Raw genomic sequence first — 19,953 nt, 5'->3', positions numbered from 1 at the left:
GCTGGCTTGGTCAGCTCGATAGAGCGCTGCTGCATCAACACGCTCTACCTGAAAGGGACACGCTCTGAACGCTCCACCAGATTTGCTCTCCAGCACCAGAGCAGATGCAAAATTTCACGTGCACAGACTTTTGCTGCAGCCTGCCAAGCGGAGGGCTATTCCCAAGACGTCCCGCTCTCATTTCGACACAGCTGAAGGGCAAAAACATAATCCTGTGCCAGCTCTTGCCTGAAAACCCTTCTTGACAGTGTGCCCCCCCCATCAACCTCTGCTGCTGAGACCTGCAGATAAAACGTGTGAACTGAAGAGCCAGACGGATCAATGACACGTAAAAATCCACCTTGTAAATATTTCATCATGAACTCCACAGAAGCGAATTCACACTAATAAACACGGCAGCGGGACGAGCCTTCGCTCTGAATCCGACATTTGGACTTCCCTGTAACTCCACAGCACTAATCTGTGCACATCTGTGCACATCTGTGCCCGACTCCGACTGGACTGGAACTAAAGAAGGAGCTGCGTGGTGATAATTCTCATCACGCTGTGTTCATCCTAGAAACATTCTTCAGAGGAGCTTTAAAACACCTGTGTTTTTGTCTACTTTAGGTACTTCCTGTTTTATTGTGAAATGTGCATGTCCCCCTGTCTTCCTGTCCCCCCCCCCCATGTGTTCCATCTGATTAGCTTCATTTATTCATTTTCTAAATCTACCTTCACATCAGATGTAAAAATTTCTTTGTGAGCTCTGTTTTGTATTTCAGATCTCCGTCCCGGAGGAGCATTCCTGAATAAAACAACAAAAGCAAAGTGACAGCCCCCCCCACTCAAACACAAACTCCTGTTTTGTTGCTGACGTCGTTGATTTGTTGAGCAGACGTACCTCTGAGGGGCGACTTCATGGCGGCCTCCACCATGCCGACCAGCAGCTGGAGGCTCTTGGGGTCCTGAGCGAGGCCGGAGGCGAACGCTGCCAGGGCGTCGGCGTGTCGGCCGAGGTACTGCAGCGCAACCCCCTGACGAAAGTAGGCCTGCAGGAAGGGGGGGGGACAGGCATGAGCTAAAGAATACTGATACGACGTGTGTGTTAACAAACACACTATTAGGAGGCCTGACACACACACACACACACACACACACACACACGCACACGCGTCACTCCAGACTGTAACTTAATTGTCTTGTCTCCCCCAGCTCCTCCCCCTTTCTGTCTCCCATTCATCAACCCCCCTCCATTGAAAAATAATCTGTCATGACAGTGAATGGGTGAAGACAAAGAGGAGACAAATTCGATTACAGGGCAGCTCCCGTTCTGACCCCGTCCTCAAGACAACTTCACTGAAAGGACGGGACGATGGGGGTGGAGGGGTCACAGCTCATCTAACGCATTACGCCTGTAGTTTGTGTTGATTGGTCGCCCAATCAGCCGGAGACAGATCCGTTAAAACTAATTAAAAAAAAGGAATGATTTTATTCAGACCACAGAGGACAAAGAGCTTCAAGCAAAGCTGCACATTAAAATCACACTGTTACTAAATTTACCTTCCAAAGCGGATTATAAGACAAAAGAGACAAAAACAGAAGCTGGTCAAAGTTGAAGTTTACAGTAAATAAACTGGATCAGTCCAAATATGTTGTCATGACAGCCAACAGATTTTTTTCTTTCAGAGAATCTATAAACGCCTAAACTCGGCTGAGTAAATCTGATTCAGGTGAATAAAAAGAGGAGAGGAGCTAAAAACGGCTGATAGCAACGATACAAAGTTCATTTTTAACTGGTGAGGTGAATATTTGCGGCTCGTCTTGGTTTCAGTTTCAGCTTTTGACGGCAGCGCCAAGAGTCCACGCTGAGGAGAGACGGCGGACGCCTGCCCTTTGACCCCGATCCAGACTAGAGAGGACACGGCAGGTCTGGACTGGGACGGGGAGCCGGGCTGGTAGCTGGCCCGACATATGGACGCCCCACCTCTGCTTAGCACCGCCCCCCAAATCTGTCCCCATCACACAGATTTGGCTGCTTTTCAGCATCAGTCCGCCATCAGAGGCTGATTCCAGTCAGAGGAGGAAGACGAGGTTATAATCAGAGCACGGCGGCCATCATCTCCACAAGACTGTGTGTGCATGAACGACACAATAGGTACGACTGGAAGACAGAGACTGTGTGTGTGTGTGTGTGTGTGTGTGTGTGTGTCACAGCTTTTTACCCATCATGGCTGTAAACATGCCAAAGCCAGACAGAAAGTGACAGCAGGAAGAGTCTGCCGCCGCCACCTCCAGCCTCCTGCTCACACACATCCTGCCTGTTAGCTCAGTCTGACACACACGCACACACACACACACTGTCTATCTCTCAGCAGAGCTCTGGAGCATCTCAGGGAAACCTCTTCACATTAAAGCATCTCTTCGCCAACTGCTGTGGCAGCGTCTGGCTCGTCCGGCTCTCAGCTCCGAGTCCCAGACGAGCTCTTTTCAACATCATCTGACAGGTGTGTGTGTGTGTGTGTGTGTGTGTGTGTCAGGTAAACTGACACACGATAAAATCGATAAAAACGATGAGACTAATCCTGTGTGTGTGTGTGCTCAGGCAGTTTTAGGAACAACTGTAACTGAACAAATACAAATGAGCGTGACGTTCCCACAGAGTGGAGGTGAAAATTCTGTCACTCATATCGATGAACCTTCGGCGTCGGGCTCGAGGTCACAGCCTTTACAATCAGCTGTAAAAAACCTCCATCATCCACCAACAAACAGCAGCGAGACCATCATGCTGTCTAAACACCAACAGGAGGCAACTCCACTGGTTGGGAAAAGAAGTTAAATTGTATTGAAGTCTATGGGAAAATGTCCCCCCTCCTCCCTGATTTATCAGCTCAGTAAATGTTTTCCTGATGAGTTTTTTTTTTGTGTGTGTTTTTAAACGAGGCTCCATTTAGATGGAAGCAGAGCAGAAAGCAGGTCAGATCCACCCAGTCTTCCAAATCTGGTCTCTAATGGCTTCATGGCGTTTCTCCTCCTGTTGTCAAAGGCATAAAACCAAAATTCACAGCAAATAGAATCAAATCCACCAAACACTGTGTGAGAGATTTCACTCAAACCTCAACACGCAAGGTCCATCATCTGGGAACCACGACTGTCCGGACAGATGACGGAGATTCCTCCTCTGAGTGTTTAAGTGTTGAACAAACAACAAATCCTGGTCAACAGAATGAAAGAGAGAGAGACATATAGAGACAGAGAGGGGCTGCTATATGTTGGTGTGTTAGCGAGCGACGCTCACCGGATGAACAGATGCTTCAATTACTGCTCGTAACTCACATTAATCGAGAACAGATGGCAACACAAGCGGCGCGAGAGAGGGGGGGGGGGGGGCGTGGAGAGAGGGGATCAGATAAAGCAGACATGATGGAGACTGATGTCTTCACAAATCAGAGAATCTGCCTGAAAACGCGCAGATGAAACCTTCACTCCCGTTTCATCTGCACACAAACGATTCAACCTCACTAAACAGCTTGAAGGCAGAAGGAGGCGAGCTTCCTGACACACCTGGTCTCCTGGAGCCAGCTCGAGTCCTCCTGGGGTTCTGGGAGGAGCCACACCTTTATTATCACATCTGCCATCTAATTTTGGCCTTGGCAGTCCGATCTGTTGGTTAACTGGCGAGATCCGGCAGAACCACAATCAGTGCGAGACAAAAGGCGGAAACATAAACAAACCGAAAGTTTCACAAGATCACGATTCCTTAAAGTCAAAAAGTCTGAAAAGTGAAGCTGAAGAGGATTAAACTTCATTCCATCTCAAGACAATCATGGGGAAATCAGCCAGATTGTATTGAAGCCTATGGGAAAATGTCCCTCCTCGGTAAACATTTTCCTCTAGTTTGCAGTTTCAACACAACATGACGTTTGGGGGCGGAGCTTCTGTGTGACTGGCAGGCAGTAGCACCCAATGAGGATTCAGCTTCTCCTCCAAATGTGTGTTTCTTTTTTAAAGCCAAATCATATTTGTTTGGTATAAACCAAAGGCCAAATCACATTTTTCCAGTGAAGCCTGACCTTTGACCCTGACCTATCTCATTTTGACTTTATTTATTTCCACGTTGTCTTCATGAACTGGGGCCTGTCAGCGTCGGCCTTTTATCACGTAAAAGAATATTTTGCATTTTTTATTGGAGACAGCTAACCTCCAGTGAACTGGACTGTTCCTTTAAGATCGCTGAGCATCAGGGATGAAGGGGTTGATGAGCTCATGTGGCCGTCACTGAAAAATGGAGGGTTCGCTCTGCCAAGTCGATGCCCCACTTATCCCGCCGACGGTGATATGAGGACACGCTGTGTGAGCGGTGAGTTGTTTGCCGTAAACCTCGGAGGGTGAGATCATTATTTAAGAGTCAGGGAGTCGTTAAAAGCTGCACTCTGTATTGTGAGGATGAATTTAATGTGCTTTATTATCAGCGTAACGTATGATCAAACCCAGCGCAGCCTTCACGGCGGCACACACTTACTCACAGTCTGGGAATTAACGGCCGCTCTCATCTCGCAGGGCGACGGGATTCAAACAGGTTCTTCTAATAGAGCGGCCGGCCTGTAAAGTGCTGCTGAGCAAGCATCTTCACAAACAAGAAACAAACAGCTGCTGATTAAAAACAAGAAAAAAACCTGATCTGAACCCGTCAAACTGTGTGGGCGATAAAGGCCGGGGGGGTAACTGATCCAGGTCGCCCACGTTTGGGTTCACAGCAGAACGATCTAAAAACAAAACCGCTGTGACTGACGTATAATCATATCTGACTTCATTACAGGTGGAGCTGCTTCAACCGTTTTATACACAGTTTAAAAATTCTGATTGTATTGAAGTCTATGGGAAAATAAACCAACAGGCTTTTTCTTTCAAAGTGTCATGAGATGTTTGTGAAATATCATAATTGCATAACAATAATAATAATAACAATAATGATATTTTAAATAGAATCCACTTGATCTCACCTTGGAGTCCATGTGTTGGAGCTGTGAGCACACACACCAACTGTTCTCTGGTTATTCCGATGAATATTTATCACGGTCTCCCCGGGACACTAACTAAAACGCTATAATTGAGTTGGAGTGGCCATAAGCAACGTTTCCACTGGGACCAATAAAGATGTTACACAACCAGCTGTGGGCTCTCCCAAACAGACCTGCAGAACCGCTTTTATAGTGTCCCGACTCTGTGTACTGCGCCGAGTTATAAACTCAAACGCCGCAGGGGCTGAGGTGTGTTCAAGGCCTCCAATTTAACTAAAAGGAATTTTGCTCGTCTTAAAAACGGCGTTCATCACAGACGGAGAAGACGGAGAGCCTCCGCCTGCTCTGTGTGTGTGCTTGTGTTCCTCTGTATGCATGCTGAGGGAGCTGAGTCGGTCTGCAGCCAACAGATCAGACCACAGCGTCTTCTCACTGATTATGTCAAACAGTTGTCGGAGTGTAATTCTGACAAAGAGCTCAGAAAGGGAGTGAAATGTGGATTTATACCAGCGGAGGGGTGAGACACTGTAGACGCCTTCCTCTATTTTGGTCGAGCCCACACCGACCTGTCAGCGGACAAATCGGAGCGGCGAAGAGCGTTTCGATGTGTGGAGGTCGACGTAAAGAGTCCTCCTGTTTGTATCTGGTCTAAAAAGAGCGCAGCTGTTCAAACAGCCGACCCTTCAGCGACTAAACACCAAATCCATGTTAAAAGCACAAACAGGCCGCAGGCGCTGCTTCGCTCCAGATGAATTTTACTACGCCAAGAGTCTGTGCGGACGTTTAACCTTGGCGCACGGACTGAGTGGCTCTGAACCGAGAGCTTTAAATTAAAGAAAGCATTTTCACTGTCACACACACAGAAGCAGTCCCAGTTAACCTCCACACACGGTTTATTCCCCGGCTGACCAAAAGCAATTCCCTGCTCGTCTCTCTCTGCTCTACTTTATCTGCAGACCCAGACGCCGACTCCTTCCCTCAGTGCTGTCACGTATCTGTGGTCATCTTAGGATAAATCCACACCTCTCTACACACACAGGCGCACACACACACACACTCATTGCTGCAGCAGTTGCATGAAAAAAATGTGCATAAAGAGGACGTAGAGGAAGACAAGTGGAGGGCTCTGCTTCTCTTACTCCAGGTAATTAGGCTGTCACTCAACCGGCCACCATTGCGTTTGTGTGTGCACGAGCTTGTGATCGTTTGATTGCATATGTGACCTTTGACCCCGAGGGAGTAAGTGTACCTGCTGGGAAAAAGAGGAGGGGGGTTCAATGTACAGAGAGGAGAACAGTGAGAGTCGCAGCGAGAAGAATTAAAACCACAGCTACGATTCAAACACTTCAAAATCGATGAGTTATGACGAAAAGAAGGAAATCTTCATTTAAGAGGCTGAAAAAAAAAAAAAATCTGGCAACTAACTGCTTATGAGCAATATGTAGTGATCCAGGGACAGACGGAGAGAGGTGACGGGCCACGCTCCCATGATTCCCTCCTAAAGCTAATTAGAGCTCACACAGAAGCTGCACGTCCGGTTGTTGCTTCAGATAAACAGACGTTTATTTCGCTGCAGACTCAGAGTGGTTCTGTAATTGATTCACTGACAGCTCTTTTATTCAGCCTGACTAATCCAGTTAAAAGGATTAACAGCGTAGAGTATGGCAGATCTCAGTGGAAGAGTATTAACGCAGAAATACTCACTTTGATTTCCAACTGACCGTTCGTTAAACCGTGACTGTCAAATCAAACGGCGCTCAGAAGATGAAATGGGGGCGACGTTAGCGTTAAGTAAATACACATTACAGCTAATGTTTCATGTTCATTCTTTTTCTGACAAAACCGCTGTTGATGCTAACGTTGAGCAAGTTTTACAAAAAGCTCCTTTAATTAGCTGGTTTGATGATCCGTCCTCTGCTGCAGTTTCATCTGAAACTGTGTGTGTGCGCCAACGCGACGACGTGAGTTTGACAGCAGCGACGAAAGGCCTCTCTGCCGACTCGGGCCGTTTAGCGTGTGACGTTGGAGTAAAGCCGGTTGCAGGAGGAATTAATGGCTTTTGAAAAGGTGACAAAACCTTTTCAGGCTTCTCGTAGGCTTCTTCTTCTTCTGACATTACACATCTTTTCTCCTCCCCTCTCAGAAGCAGCTCTCTCTCTAACCAGCTCTGATGAATCTGCAGAGCTCAGTCGATTTTGAAGGTGATTTCTTCATTAGCGGACTGCTGTTCGTCTGAATTTTCACATTTTTCATCTTTCATGAGAAACAGCAGTATTTCTTCCTCGTACTTTTCCTCTTTTATCAAACTTTACAGTACATATTTTACATTTTTAATTCATGGATTCCAGTGAGAAATAATCTTTGACATCAGTTTGCTGTTGTGACAGTCGTACACTTCTATGACGTGTGAATATCCTCCATTTAAAGGCAGATGAGCGTGAGATCCTTTTTATTCCATTCAATAATGAATTTGCCCGTCGGTCCTTCAGATGTGAGACCATTCCTGGTTTCTGGTATAAAAAGCTGGTGGAATAATAATAATAAAGTTGGAGATCTTTTACGTTTGTTGAGTGTTCACTAATTTAACGTGGCTCCACGATGTGGATGTTATCTTTTTTTTTTTTTAAATGACGTGAATGATCAAAAAGCACATTAATATGTTTTAATTTTAGAACAACAACCTCTCCATCCAGACAAGCGATGCAATCTCCTTATGTGCTAACGAACATGAACACAACTGTTCCCGCTCACTGGGCACGTGCCAGCCGGTGTGAACAGGAAGTCCTTGGTCGCGAAAAAAATGCAATTTTGCATGCAGTTAACTGCACAACAGCTGCAAACACAGTCAGCAAGGTCACTACCGGACTTACAGGAGGCGAATGTGGGAGAAAAGTTTCAGTTTAACTGAAACACATCTCTGGTCACATGCTGCCGCCTCTTCTGGCCCGGTACAGATCCTGGTCCCGAGGGTTAGGCCAGGCTGATGGTCAGATGCTGCTTCCACATCTGGTCCAGTTCTGGCACATGCACTGAAATTCTCCTGGTTGGGAGCCAACTCGAGCCGAAATCTGCCCAGATCTGAAGTATCTGCTCCAGTTTATTCTGCTGTCTGCAAAATCTTACTTATATAGCACTTTTTGAAAGTTACGGTTACAAAGTGGTTCATGATTAATAATAAAAATATGTAAAGCTCATCAATAATGATAAAACACATTTGGACTTCTGGCTGCTCAGATTTCCAGCCAATCTTCAGCGTCCAAAGTAATGCAGTTTAACAGTGAAGCTCCGTTCCTTCAGTTTCACTGTGAGTAAAATGAAGCACATAAAAGGCTTCATCCTCGATGATGATGTTAATTAGCTCCAGTTGATTTTATCTGCCGCCGTTGATGTTTTCATTCAAATTCGTAAAAGATTAAAATGCGAAGCACGCTGACAGTTTTCTGCGTCTGTCTTTGTTGATTTAAAAAAAAAAAAAAAAAAACTAAACTGAAACGAGAGAAAAAGTTTGATCTGAGATTTTGAAGCATTTGAGCAAACGGAGAAATTTGGGGTCACGTGGCGTTCTTTAAAGAAAAGCTCCATCCGGCCGCTCAGGTTGGGTCGAACATCCAAAGACGCTCAGCTGCAGTAATTATTAATGGCACCGATCCCGAGGGGGCCATTCATTTTCAGCGCTGGTACACATCCCCTTCTCCTCTCTGCCTCCATGTTGCCTTTATCTACCCCCGCCCACTTTATTCTTTCATTCACTCTCCGCTCTCATCAGTCAGCATGGCCCACTTTAGTCTCAATTTAGCCCGAGCGGCTTCTATATGAGCCAGCCAGTGAATTGTGATGTCACGCCCATTGTCTGCCAATTACGATTCAATTTAGCCGGAGAAACACTCTGGAATGTGATTATAGGCAATAGATGGTGTGTGTGTGTGCACGAGGAGGAGATGGAGGCAGGAAGTCTTAGCGAGGCCTCATCGCACGAGGAGATTTATGATGTTTTCCACCTTTCACTCAGCACTTTGATATTCTGAAGCGGCTCCCAGCTCGGCCCTCCTTCCCTCCTCTCAGGCCTCCGGAGACCTTCCGCAGTCAGCCGGCTGCGCTTTTTCCGACAGCGTGACATTTGCACCTCCCCGTCGCCTCGCTAAGCTGCAGCCATGAATACAGCAGGCAACACAACACACGCTCTACATTACTGTAGCTGCAGAGGAAGAAGAGCGCCGTTTGGCTTCTGTCTGCGTTTTATGTTAATACGTCATATTTTCAGCAGCATTAACAGCAAACATCGTTCCTCTTTACTTTAACATGATGACTCAACACTGATGACGACAGAGACGCACAGGAGGTAACATCCCAAACGACTGATTCACACACTCACATTATGGCTCCACCACAGTTCAGCTTTTTTCACATCTGGTGTCAATAATCACCTAAAGGCCGAACGAACGAACGTTTTTTAACTCTTCAGTTTAGAGTGCGGTTCAAGAGCCGAGCCGAAACAATCAGTTTGTTTTTGTTGAAATATTCACCTGACATTATTTATTCTTAATAAAACATTTTATATTGTTTTATTATGACGTACGATTATTTTGGTTCCAGCATGTTCAAATAGTGTCAAACAAGTGAAGGTAAATCATTTTCTTCATTCATGCTGACCGCCATCTTTACGTTTTCAAACTGAAACCACAGCTGCACATAATAAAAACAAAAAAGCTGTTTTCAGAGGTGGAAAGAGTCAAAGTGGAGGGAAATGGTGTCGTTCTGCTTCTGTCGGTCGTCTCCTCCGAGACAGAAGCAGATTTCAGATCAGCACTCGTCCTCCCTCTCATTTCGTCAGGTAACAGAGACCTTGACTGCCGGAGCGCCTCCAGATGTGAGCACAGACAGGCACATCTGGAGATGTGCTCAGTTTAACACAGAGGAGGTTGGAAGTGCCGCCGTCTGTCTCGACCAATCAGCGCGCTGTTAGGAAGTGACAGAAGACGAAGAGAGAAGCGAAGGATTCAAACGGTTTGATTATCTGTCTCCTCTGTTCAGGAGATTTTAGAAGATTTACTGAAACGCTGAGGGAGGTGAAGGCGCTTCTGTGGAAAATGGAGAGCGAGGAAACGTCCCAATCCTGCAGAGAAACACATCTGCATCGCTTCCCGTTGGTTCATTTCTGAAGACAGCTCTGTGGACCGAGACCTTTGATACTAAACCTGATTTTAGGCCACATGGAGCTCCAACCTTTTTGGCTCCAGCTGATGTTTTTTCCATATTCCCAAAATATTTTTACAAGACTTTCCTACTAATGGATAAAAATTCAGCAGTTAGTCCCAGGTTAAAAAAAATCCTATTAAGATAATCACCCACAAACATGAATAACAGAGTGGAAGACTACAAACAGGCCAACACACAACAACATCAACAGCTTTTAAATGTGTTGCACCAACAAAATAATGACTGGGGCTTATCTTTCATTCCAGCGTCACACAGCTCATTTAAATAAAACATTTGAAAAGGAGCATGTGCTCTCGCCCCCAACTGGTTAAATCCCATTTGTTTGCTGTGAAACACACACACAAATACACACTCAGCGCGCGCACACATGCCTGAATACAAAATATTTCCCACCTGATGCTGTTTGGGGACACGAGGCTCGTTTTACCAACATTACAGCTCAGGTGAAAGAGGTCCATTTATTCACGGAGATGAGGCAGTTTGTGGGTCAAAGGAATAAAAGAAGTTTCCACCTAACGATCACAATTTTAAAATATTCTCTCCTTGAAGCTGCGGCAAAATAAATGCTTTGGGTTTTTCTTCTTTAAGTGGAATCTCTGCTGCCTGAAACAGGTTTTAAACACATCCACAGGTCAAGTGAGTCGTTACGGACAGATGAAGTGAGAGCGGGTGTGAAGTACAGCGTGCTGTGTGCTGATGTGTGACAGCAATATCAGTCAAACGGGGCTAAAGACAAAAGGCAAGAAAGCACACCGAGCACACAAAGAGGAGCGGTGATGCGTGGACTTCTCCGTTTGATCAGTGAAAGGATGAAACCGGAAGAGAGGCCGGGACCGTCATCGATTAGCGTTCAGCCAGAGACCATAACTCTGCAAATGGAGAGAACGCCAGCGTCATCCCTCCATGACGTCACCCGCCGGTTGGCGAGCAGCTGGTTTGAGGCATCAAGTTTGTTTGTGTGTCAGCCATCTTCTTCGAAATGGAACAATTAAAAAATGACCATCCTGTTGTATTTCAGACTGAGACCATAAACTCATCACGAAAACGAGGAGGGACATTTTCCCATAGACTTCAACATGAGGGACATTTTCCCATAGACTTCAATATAAGGGAGGAGCAGACTTCCTTTTTTTGAGGCCAGCGCTGACTTTACACTCGGATGTGATGCTTTTTTGAGGGACGCAGAAGAAAAACCATTTTCTGCTTTTAAAATTCAAAAAGCTCTTTCCAAAATCACTTTTTAGTTCCACTCAACAGGCGTCCATTAAGACTCCTGAGAAGACGGCTGTCGCCTGCGTGCACACGAAATATCGCCGACGTGCCGCGAATGTAGAGCGCGAAGAGCAGAGTGCCGCAGGGATGGTCAACAGGAAGCCAACGGGGAGGAGGCGGGGCATCCAGCCGATGACCTCCTGACCGCCGACCGCTCGCCCTCGTTGATCTACGGATTTTAGTTACTGCAGCTTTCTGGAACTGCAGAATTTCATCAAAAGGACGAAACGTGTTTAAAAACAAAAAGTCTGGAGTTCTGTAAATATTGTAATGTTGGTTTTTTTTTACGATGTGATGATTCTTTGTCTGAGGAAGATGGAAATATCACTAATGAACGAAAGGTTTCAGGAGCGGTCCGGCCTGAGAAGGAGGCTTTTCGGGTCCAAAGTGTCAAACGGGATCACAGACGTGTCTTCAGTAGCTGCGATTCGACGGGAGTGTTCCTCCAGGTTTTCATCATGGCCTGCAGAGCGTCTCTCCTGGTGATTATTCCACGGACACGTTCAAACAATGTGTCTGACTGAGCCCCTCGTGCAACGAGCGGCTTTAGACGGAGGGCTCAGTCTTAAATCAGAGGCAGGAGCGGAGCTTTGAGCAGCTTAGCTGCGTTATACGTGAACACATTACACCCGGCGCTTTGGCAATCTGACCAACAACAAGAAAATATGAAATGATTCATGAACTCCTGCCGGGTAAACAGAGAGAGAGGAACACTGAGGAGATACTGCTGAAACAGCACACACTGACGGAGCTAACATTTAATACACCTCTGGATCAGCTTAAAGTATGAGCGCGCACACACACACACACACACACACACACACACACACACACAGCGCAGCTCAGATTTCACTTCTATATAATTGCTGCCAGGATTATGTTCAACAATCAACCTCTGAGTTTTTTCTCACAGAGCTGTGACGAGTTTAAAGGTCTGGGACAAGAAACCTGATGGAGGTCCGAGACAGGAGACAGGAGACCTGATGGAGGTCTGAGACAGGAGACAGGAGACGGGAGGTCTGATGGAGGTCTGAGACATGAGACAGGAGGTCTGAGACAGGAGACAGGAGGTCTGATGGAGGTCTGAGACAGGAGACAGGAGACCTGATGGAGGTCTGAGACAGGAGACAGGAGGTCTGATGGAGGTCTGAGACAGGAGACAGGAGACCTGATGGAGGTCTGAGACAGGAGACAGGAGGTCTGATGGAGGTCTGAGACAGGAGACCTGACGGAGGTCTGAGACAGGAGACAGGAGACCTGACGGAGGTCTGAGACAGGAGACAGGAGACCTGATGGAGGTCTGAGACAGGAGACCTGATGGAGGTCCGAGACAGGAGACAGGAGGTCTGAGACAGGAGACAGGAAGTCTGAGACAGGAGACAGGAGGTCTGATGGAGGTCTGAGACAGGCGACAGGAGACCTGATGGAGGTCCGAGACAGGAGACCTGATGGAGGTCCGAGACAGGAGACAGGAGACCTGATGGAGGTCTGAGACAGGAGACAGGAGACGGGAGGTCTGATGGAGGTCTGAGACATGAGACAGGAGGTCTGAAACAGGAGACAGGAGACCTGATGGAGGTCTGAGACAGGAGACGGAAGGTCTGATGGAGGTCTGAGACAGGAGACGGGAGGTCTGAGACAGGAGACAGGAGACCTGATGGAGGTCTGATGGAGGTCTGAGACAGGAGACAGGAGACCTGATGGAGGTCTGAGACAGGAGACAGGAGGTCTGAGACAGGAGGTCTGAGACAGGAGACAGGAGACCTGATGGAGGTCTGATGGAGGTCTGAGACAGGAGACAGGAGACCTGATGGAGGTCTGAGACAGGAGACAGGAGGTCTGAGACAGGAGGTCTGAGACAGGAGACAGGAGACCTGATGGAGGTCTGATGGAGGTCTGAGACTGGAGACAGGAGACCTGACGGAGGTCTGATGGAGGTCTGATGGAGACAGGAGATCGAGGATCTGGTGTAGTTGTGGTTTTGCTTCAGTGTGGCCAAATGAAATGGTTCTGTGATCCGAACTCTGTCTCAGAACCAGAACAAACGATAATTCGATGAAGCTCCTTTAATGTCACAACAACCAGCGATAATAAAACGCGTGCGTCAGAACGACGTGTTAAATGGAGACTTTGTCGGTAAAGGAAGGATAACGTGTCATAAATCAGCTGCTAATGAGGACAGATATGAGGCTCTGCAGCACACCTGCTCATTAGAGAACAAACTCTGCTGTATGAAAACATAACTGAGGCCGAACATATTCACGAAGAAAATCGTTCAGGTCCTCGCCGTAACAGCGACTGACCGGACCAGCCGGGAGGATCACGCCTTTCTCTTCCATTCCTCTTTTCTCTCTCCAGTCCCGTTATGTGTCTTTCTCATCTGAGCGGCCTTTGATTTCATTCTGCAGCACAAGAACATGCAAGCAAATTGTGTGTGTGTGTGTGTGTGTGTGTGTGTGTGTGTGTGTGTGTGTGTGCGTTTCAACTGCAGCTGCTCACAACTGTCGGCTCTAATTTGCGCCGTATAGAGACAGAATATTGATTTTATGGCATGTTATCGAAAAAAACATTTTGATTCACTCTCCTTTTCTGTTGGAAACTAAAAGCTTGAAGACACGAGTTCGGTTTCAAAATAAAAGCGCCCTAACAGCTCTTATAAATATTCATCCTTGTAAAAAAATGTTGAGGAAGTATTTTAAGGATTTTCCAAAGCCCACAGGAGGACGATAATGGATGTACAGCCGATCTGCAGCCACAAAAACACACAGTACAAGCTTTCAGAGACTTTCGTCACCCTGTGAGGATCACAGAGAAACCACGTCGGCACCGTTTAAATGATCATCTCCAATTTTTTTTAGAAACGAAATGTTTTGAGCAAAGATCAAATTCAAAAGATGGAAACTTCAAACTGAGAAACAATTATCTTAAACTTTAAATGAGAGCTGGAATGACGATCGTTCCACCTGACTTCAGGTGGGCGGGGCTTGGCTGAGGGCAGTGGCTGCTTCATTGTGACATCACAAAGTCCCAGAAGTCCTGACGGCTGGTTTCAAGGCTCAGTTTCTGAACAGCTGTGATCGTTTCTCTGGACTGAGACCTTTAATACTGTATTGATGCTGAATCTATTCAAAGTCTCTTTAATGAACTGTTCTTACCATCTGTTTCTGACAGCGCTTGATAATTAGCAGAAGGCTAACAGCTAACAAATTTTCCCCAAAGGTTCCTTTAAGGTTTTAGTTTGATGTCTGACATTTATAAAATGCAGGAATGGAAAACAGTTTAAGTTTTAGAAGAAAAGGAAACACCAAACAGATGATGAAGATGATCATTTCACAATAAAATCCACAAAGTCTCATCATCAGTAATGGGAACAGACGGCCTGGATTACTCTCATCTCTGCCATCAGCACGGTGACAGCTGACTGTCGGGCCCGGCTGAGAGCGCCCCCATCTACGGCCTTTTACAGCTGGATCCCTCCACTTCAGGATCAGGGTCACAGTCTTTCCAGAGGAACCGGCGTTCCCTCTGATCTCCGAGCCAGAAACAAATTTGTTTTGGCATCAACTCTCGTGCCAGTTCAGCTCCCACTGGATCCGTGAAGGAGGTTTAAAATATCTCCGACACATTTTCCTCCAGTTGGATGGTTCATCAGCTGCTCTGTGAGACTGCTAACGTTAGCATCGGGGTGTCTAACTGAGGAGTGTTGAAGTATGAAACAATACTGTGGCACTTTTATAAACACCAAGGCGTTTGTGCGACAGCTTAAAACAACTCTTGGTTATTGTGTGCCGACCTCTAGTGGCCGTGCTGACTATGGCAGGAGACAGGGGACTATAAACCTGGACCAGGACTGAAGTTTACAGTTTTCACATGTTCCTTTAACCTTCCTCGACACTTTTTCACCTTTAGCCTAAACCTGACCAGCTATTTGCTGTAACGGACGAACCAAACCATGACAACTACAAAGAGGGAGGATAAGTTCTGCTGCTCAAACATGCTGACGTCGATTTAACAGGTTCAACGGAGGATGACGGGCTCATCTCATCAAATCTCATCCAGTTTCACTCAAAACCATGGCGCCATCAGAGGGGGAGGAGTCAAAGGATCACCAAATCAATGAGGATTCATCCTCTGGGAACCGTGAACATCTAAACTAAATGTCACGCTGATACTTCAGATAGCAGAGTTGGACCCACTCTGCAGTTCTGACTGTAATGATGTCACATCAGCCCAAATGGACGAGCGCTTCAACAGAACTGTTTAAAAATCCATCAAATCAGTTTTCCAGCACAATGTAAACGGCGTTAACTGACAGGAGTCGCTTCGAACAATCCAGAACCACCCACGGTTCAATTTTCCATCCCATAAATTGGAAAATTCTCATATCTGAGAACCAGGAAGCATCGAAGGTTAAACATCTCTGTGAGAAAAACGAGGGCTTTGCACTTTTCCCTCATCAACCCAGCCGGTGGATCAACTGATGGTGTTTAGTTCAGTCAGTGAAAAGAGGAAGAAGACAAAACGCTCAGAACAGACAGAATACCCTGGGGGCTATTTGTCTGCAATATTCACCGACTTTTTGGTGAATTCATACAAGCCCCCCCCCCCCCACACAGTGTTTCTGGAGGTGAATACTGAGACTTTATTCAGCTTTGTGGAATTTCTCATCTCCTGTTTAATCCTCCAAAAACAATCCTACAGACATGCTGCTGTGGGCTCTTAACGGATTATCCTTAATAAAGAGTCTCTGAGTGTTTCAATAGCTGATCCCAAATGGTGCCCAACTTTGGAGCCCCCCCGCCCCCCCAACACAGAAAATAAACAAGAAGCAGAAGAGGCTGTGTGTCTCACCTTCTTCCGGGGCTGCCATTTCATCATATTTGTAAAGCAGATGTGAGAATCAGCATCCGAGGCAGAGGAGGCAGAGGACCCCCCCTCACCCCCCCGGAGGTAAAGGCTCCAGCCTCACCGGGGGACAGACAGAGACGCGCCGGCTGCAGGAGTTAGTTTATAAATCCGTTATAAAGCCAGAGGAAGCCCCCCCCCCCTGCCCCCCCTCCCTCCCTCCCCCACCACCGGGGAACACCGGCGGAGTGCGGCCGTCCTCCTGCTCCGGCCGCCGGCTCCTGCAGAGACTCGTCCGCCCGCTCCGGCAGCTGCAGCGGCTCTGAGGATCCGACCGGAGGACCGGGAGCTGTAATCCTACACTGCTGCGCGTGCACGAGCATGCACGTGCACGCAGTCATTCACACACACACACACACACACACTCCGGACCGGCTCGGTAATTTCTCTTAATCTTTTTTATTTTATCTCCGTTTGTGCTTCTTAATGAGTTTGTTGACTTTACTGTCCTAAAAAGGATTTTTAGTGTGTGTGTGTGTGTGTGTGGTGGGGGGCGTGGTTACTGTGTGACTGACAGACTGTAACACACTGATATTGATTCAGACATATTTCAACTGTACCAGCTTTTCTGGATAGAAATGTGATTCTGTGAAAACCTCGAACCTGCTGATTTCTTCAGAATAACGACTGAACGTATTTTTACACATTTTGACATCCATGTTTTTTTTCTAAAGGTCACACAGATATCCTTTTCAAACGTCACATTTGGCCCGAACACAAACTGAGTCGGCGCGCAGAGCATGAAAAGGACCTTTTCAAAACTAAACCATATTTAGAAATGAATGAATTACAGCCCGTTCTGTTCCGGCTGGTTTGGTAAATGTTATTCATTCAAAACGTCTGCAGGTAAACTGCAGTTTCAGGCATTCATGGTCTCCTGAGGATGAACCTCCCTGACTTTGGGGATTCTCTCTTGTTTTCTGTGTAGCGCCCCCCGCAGGTCGACGCTCTGACTCGTCCTGTCGGCCCAACATTTCCCAGGATTCCTCACACATCAGTCATAAAATCAAAAAGATCACAGGAGTGACAGCAAATCCATCAATCGATGGATAAAATCGGGTGAAAACTTTAAACATTTGATGGATTTGTCTCCTTAGTTGTGAGAATTTGATCCGTTTTATTTTTCAGAAAGTTAATTTGAGGTGACGTCATCTTCTGATTCGGAGACCAAACAAAGTCAGACGTGGTTCAGTTTAAACTTGAGTTCAGGCTCTTTGTGGGGTTTTTGTGTTGGGGGGTTAGTGAAACGACGGACACTGTCCTCAAACAGGAACCACATGGAGAAACCTTCAGGATCTTTCACCCTCCATAGACCTGAACGCCCACAATCCCTCAGGGTGACAGTGGCCCGTCCGTCCTCTGTGAGCTCGATCAGGAAACTTAATGTGTGTGTCTGTGTGCGTCTGTGTGCCACAGCTGACAGAGTAATGAGCACCTACATGATGTTCTGAGAGCTGCTGATAATTAATGTGTCTTCACGTGTTTCTGCTTGTTGTTGTTTATGTCAGCTGGTTATTATGACTTCATCATCAGGTTCGGTTGCTAAGCGACACCTCGGGATCGTAGTGATGGTGACGGGGGGAGGGGCTGTGGTGGACGGAGCGCCGTGTTCGATCCCCAGGTGAAGGCAACAGTTTACTTTGTTTCTATCGGCCATCGTGTTGTCACCGTAACCATGACAACAGGGACTGTCTAACGCTCAGGATGTCAAACACGCCCACCTTCAGACGGACGAGATCCTGAACTGGAACACTGATTGTGTGTTTCACAGCGACAACCAACGCACAAAACCTGATCAAAGAGGCGCATCAGAAGGTTGGACTGAGGTTCGTCTTTTCTTTGGATTTTTTCGGATCAATAACAGAAATGAACTTCACAGAGCGACACTGAAGCTGAATTGTATTTGAAGGATGAAGTTCTGTGTTTCCAATAACAGGGAAACTCACACAGACACACACGTTGTTATTTGTCTGCTTGTGTGTGACTGCCCGTCATTTAAAGATCTCCAGAAATAAACGGCCCAGGGCAAATTAGATTTAGCTCAGAGTCAGCTGCTGCCGTGTTCACCGTCTCAATGAGAAGATCTGCGTCCGCCAGCTGACGTCTTCAGTCAACAGTCCAAATTCCTGATATTTTAAAACCTTTGATTTGAATAATCAGCAAACAAACTCATGACCTGTTTTTTTTTTAAGTCAAGTGTAAATATGCATTTGATGGCTACATTTATTATTTTATGCTAAAAAAACTGAAGCTAACGCTGATAAAAGGTTTATTACAGTCCAGTATTATCAACAAAAATCAGCTACTGAAGAGAAAACTTTGTGGTTTGTTGATTAGCTGCTAGCATTAGCCTCCGAGCCAAAAACATCTCAGCGTTTCAGATGTGCACACAAACAGACAATCTTTAGGACACAATGTGTGTGTGAACCTGCACTGAAACACACAGATGGAAGAGCACACGGAGAGCCGGGAGCAGAAAATACCACCTTATTTAAGTCCGGTGAGCAACCGAGCACATCAGCCTGAGATCTGGTGACTGATATGAGCTTTGACAAGTATCTGCACAACTGTGTGTGTCCGTGTGTGTCTGTGTGTGTGTCTATGAGCAGAGACTGATGATTGTCCTTGTCAGTCAACGTGACTGGTGTGAGGTATCGAGACCGAGTCTCTAATACAGCGTCCCAGAAGACGAGCTGGCATATGCACAGCTCAATTACACACAAAAACACAAAACGCACACATGGAGAGCTCACAAACACAATGTCAGTTTGAAACACACACTGTTGCCCCCACAGTGCCAGCAGGGGCAGTTTCTCTCTCTATAGGGGAATAATACTGACATTTTAATTGTGAGGCTAAGCAGCAAACAACAACAACAACAACCACAACTCGACACAACCCGTTTCAGCGTTTTGCTGCTGCGGCCCGTCTCCTGGTGGAATTATTTCCTGCTTTAACGGACGGACGGACGGACAGCTGCCGCTTCATTGCAAACCAAAGTCATGTTTTATTACTGCGATGATGTCAGTGTCTTTTTAATCAGTCAGACTGCTGCGTGATGAAAACTACGGCTGTTGTCGAAAACTGCAGAAATAAATGTGTCAAAAATGCAGGTGAAGAGCTCGAGAGATCTCACACACACACAAACACACACACACACACACACACACACACACAGGGGGAGTAAATCCATGTCTCACACATCAAGCCACTACATTCATCACTGCCGAGGTGTGTGTTTAGTAGCCATGTTGGCTGTGGAAAGTGCTCCATCAAATTGACTCTGCTGACATATGGAGTGTGTGTGTGTGTGTGTGTGTGTGTGTGTGATGATGATGGTCAGAGAGATTAATAACACAGATAGAGATCCGATAAAGACGTGGTCGTCGTGACAAATGCGTCTTCAAGCCTTCTGAAGAAAAGGTTGGGGGTCAAAGGTCAAGGTTGACCTAATTTTTCTCACCACAGACACGCTGTCAGACGGCTCAGCTTCTGGTTGGGAATCAAACTGATGTACGAGTTGGAGAGAATGTGGTGATGTTCCTGTTACAGTAATAAG

The 19,953-nt window shown here is 46.6% G+C and overlaps 1 protein-coding gene across 1 annotated transcript in view; it reads right to left on the bottom strand.

Moving 5' to 3' along the window:
• ttc28 (tetratricopeptide repeat domain 28) overlaps window positions 1-19,953 on the bottom strand; it is a 67,165-nt gene that overhangs the window by 31,429 nt on the left and 15,783 nt on the right. The window contains 1 exon segment of the mRNA XM_029516253.1: window positions 884-1,031. Within this exon segment, the coding sequence (XP_029372113.1) occupies window positions 884-1,031 (148 nt within the window).

This window comes from Echeneis naucrates, chromosome 12 (genome assembly GCF_900963305.1).
Source record: "Echeneis naucrates chromosome 12, fEcheNa1.1, whole genome shotgun sequence".
Classification (NCBI taxonomy): Eukaryota; Metazoa; Chordata; class Actinopteri; order Carangiformes; family Echeneidae; genus Echeneis; species Echeneis naucrates.
Note: the sequence above shows the minus strand (reverse complement) of the source record. Positions and strands in the feature narration are given on the sequence as shown.